This window comes from Helianthus annuus, chromosome 16, assembly GCF_002127325.2.
Source record: "Helianthus annuus cultivar XRQ/B chromosome 16, HanXRQr2.0-SUNRISE, whole genome shotgun sequence".
Taxonomy (NCBI): Eukaryota; Viridiplantae; Streptophyta; class Magnoliopsida; order Asterales; family Asteraceae; genus Helianthus; species Helianthus annuus.
The window spans coordinates 85,133,800-85,137,609 of record NC_035448.2 but is presented as its reverse complement, the minus strand read 5'-3'; the positions used below and the strand labels follow the sequence as shown (position 1 = coordinate 85,137,609).

The 3,810-nt window shown below is 36.1% G+C and overlaps 1 protein-coding gene across 1 annotated transcript; it reads right to left on the bottom strand.

Moving 5' to 3' along the window:
* Nucleotides 1–2,973: 2,973 nt before the first annotated feature.
* On the bottom strand, nt 2,974–3,603 carry LOC110919478. Its single transcript, XM_022163744.1, has 2 exons — nt 3,450–3,603; nt 2,974–3,308 (listed from the first exon to the last, which is right to left on the bottom strand). Exons 1-2 carry the CDS (start codon nt 3,601–3,603, stop codon nt 2,974–2,976), a joined length of 489 nt encoding a protein of 162 aa, XP_022019436.1.
* Nucleotides 3,604–3,810: the final 207 nt, after the last annotated feature.

Below are 3,810 nucleotides of genomic sequence, written 5' to 3'. Positions count from 1 at the left end.
ATACTCTTGAGAATGCCTAATATGGGCTACCTAGGGATTTGACGCAATAAAATGATAATACACGCAAGTTTGCGCGTTAGAGGGACCAAAAGCGTCAACTTTTAAATCTACGCCTTTGGGTGACCATTTAAGCGAACGGGAGCGTCGTAATATTTAAACACATGCTTGGGAATACTCAATATGGGACACGAAAGGCTTAGATATCGTTAAACGATATTACGCGCTACTTTGTGCGATTAAGGGACTAAAAGCGACGACTTGCGAAACTCCGCTATTCTTGGTCCTACTACCGAATGCGCGTAAGGTTGGCCATTAGAAATTTTCTACCATATTATAACATTTCATAAGAATTTTAACATAATGTACCAAAGACGTTAACTTTGGAAAGTTGTTTGTGCATAAAAAACTTAAGGGGACCTTTCCTGCCATAAACTCAAACTTTATTCTGAACCCGGTGTGAGTCATGAGCCGAGAACCCGTTGGGGTGCACCTTCTCGGGCCAAAACAGCATCATCAACTGTTAAAGTTGTTAATAGGTGCGATATAAGACACAGGGGCCAAAACTGCACATGCTGCCAAACTTATTTTTGGGCCAGACCTCGCTGGCGGGCCGCGACCGCCTGGCCCAAGGCCTACGCGGGTCGCGAGCTACCCAAACAGCAGCCAAATTCAATTTTTTGATGGTTTTGATGTTTAATTGTTTTCTACTCTCACACAAAACCATTTTTATGAAACAATGGAATGTTATACTGATTTAGTAAGCTGGTTTTACACCTGTAAAATCCCATGGCACCTTTAAACACTTGGCAAGATCTTGAAGGATCATGAAAACTATTTAAGGGCCAAGAATTCTCATTCTCACTTGCACTTTCATTCTTCCTATCTCTCAATCTTGAGGATCCTGGATATTATGGAACCTTCTCTGAGTTATTTTCAGTCCTAAGGACCATATGTAAGTGTCCTTTGGTGACTAGTATATTTTATTTGGCTTAAAAAGCCGAAAAGTCAAGCGTTTACGATAAACGCTTTGACTTTTAGCTACACCATAAACGGTCAAGCCATCGTTCGCAACGAACATGGCTACGTGATCGTAATTAGGTAGGTAATAATGCCTCAAAAGGGCACCTCCTAATTATCACGTTTACTAAAATAATTAAAATAAAAGTCAAACGGGTCATTTTTAAATAAAATTCATAACTAATAATATAGAAGCTATAAAATCAGTTTTGTCACTTTAATAACTTGGTAAATATTAATTTAACATGTCTAGGCATGTTCAACCCGACAATTATGAGTTTAGGCTCGGTTCGCAACCGAAAGTCGCAAAAGTTGACTTTTGCTTTGACTTTCAGTTCTGACCCAAATTATCTTAGTTTAGTTATGCCTTAGGGTTCCTTTGTGACCCTATTATATGTAAGTATAACCCTCTTAGGTTATACAACATGGTCCCATAGAAATCATAGTTCATTGCTTGTTTTCGTCAAATGCTTAAGAACGAGATTTTTGAAAATGTGAGAGGACAAAAAGCTTTATTACTGATATATAAGTATGCCATAAAAATTTGACATCAGTTTCTAGTCTCAAATAAAAGTTATGCAAGATATCGTAAAACAAAACTTTTTGTTAATTAAATTGCATTTTTGGCATAAATCATATTTAAACCCAATTTTTGGCACCAAATTTGCTACCCACTGTTATGATATAATATTTAGATATTTTGGAAATTTTTGTCCAATTTTATACTGACCATAACATAGAGTTCTTGTGTAAATTCGATATTGACGATAATGCCCTTTTCATTAATAAAATAAGTTTTACATATCATTTTGATACCAAACCTTTTCCTACTGATGTCATATGTTAAATAAAATATTTCTAACATTCAAGACTGATCAAAACTTCAAAATTTTATAAACATCTTGTGTATCATCAATTATTGACTTTTTACACTAATTAGGCGCATAGTATGGTTTAAAACCATATTTAGCACCTAAGATTTGTTACCTACTGATTTTAAAAATAAATTTTAGTACTTTAACAGTAAGTACAAGTCTTGAACTCAGACTTCCAAATTTGACCTTAAAAAACATATGTGAAATGACCAAAATGCCCCTACGGTGCATAGTTTGGCCATAAATGATAAACCTCACATATGTATAATATCTTACTGATGTAACTTGATAAAATAAATATTTTTACTGAATGTTTTAGACCAGATCCTCAGTTTGCTATTAAACCTCGTTTATAAGCTTTAAAATGACCAAAATACCCTTACGGGACTTAAATTGGTTTTAAATTCATTTGGGGCATAATTATGGATATCCTACTGATATCATATCATATTTAAAGCGTATTAACTAATGGAACTTGTACTTGACTCATCCGGTTACCCGTTATGCATATATGCGTTCGGTACGGTTTATGTAACTAGTTTGCATAGATTGGTCGAAATGGATCAAACCTTATCATTTTAACTTCAAATTCCAGAATGTAATTAGTTTACCCATATAATACAAGTCTCCATACTTGTCGGGTCTAAATTACATTCCAATCCGGTTATCGCTTAATCTAGCGTTTCGTACCGTAAACCTTTCTTTAAACTAACCAGTCTAAGTTTCTAACTTAAATAAGACCCGTTAATAATCTCATAGGTTAATAAAAACCTTCATTCCAGATTAGGAGCCCCGATAAAAGCTACTTGCACTAGTTTGAGTACATTATACGGCTGAGTAGATAAATCTTGCATTTAAAAGCTCAGGTAAATACTTTTAACTTTTTTTTTTGGGTAAAGGGTTACCCTGGTGATTCTATATATTCACAACCAATAAAAACAAGTAGTGTAGAGAACCTACACTAGTTCAGACATGGGACATACCCCATGAAAGTAAACCAAAGAAACAAAAGATGATAACAATACCACAAAAAACACCTAGAGTAGCCTCTAGAAAACCGAAAACAAAAGTAAAAATCTAATCAGCCGCCATCATCAATAGTATCTTTGCCATGAATCTCCCATTCTCTTAGAAGTATACGAACATTTCCAGTATTCTTCAGTCTCACTCCCATCAACTTGTACCGAACCAATTGAATTATTTGCGCACTAACAATGTCTGGAGGTCTCACCTGATTCTTAAAGATCCTAGCATTGCGCTCCTGCCAAATGACATAAGCACTAGCCGCAACTAGAACTCTAGCAACATAATCAGCAGCTAACTTTGATTTGGATCGAGCAAGTAACCAATTAACAATCTCCACCCACTTAGATTGAACCGTCTCCATACCCACCTTCGGTCTCACGATATGCCAAACTTGCAAAGAGAATTCACATTAAAAGAACAGGTGACTATGAGAATCATGGTTGGCATAGCATAACAAACAACACATCATGTTCATATTATTTCTTCGAGAGAAGTCCCATTTTAGAATTTTATCTTGCGTGAGTAACTTACCTCTCATGATCAACCACATCAAGAACGCATGTCGTGGGATACATTGGGTAAACCATACAATAGAGCTCCAATCTATATCTGTTTCTTTATATCGAACCAAATTCCATACCCAAGAAGCCGAAAAAGCTCTCCTCTCATGCCCTTCACTCCACATTACTCTATCAGGTTTATTCGGGATTATTCGGACTTGATCTAGCTGAATTAGAACTGGGAATAAATCTCTCCAAGCAACCGGCCACTTCTAGTCTCCATTCGACTGAATATTAGAAACTGAAGCCTCCAATCCGAAACCCGCATTAGAAATAATTCTAGGTGATATAAAATCCCCAAGCGGCCCCAGATCACACCATGTATCATACTA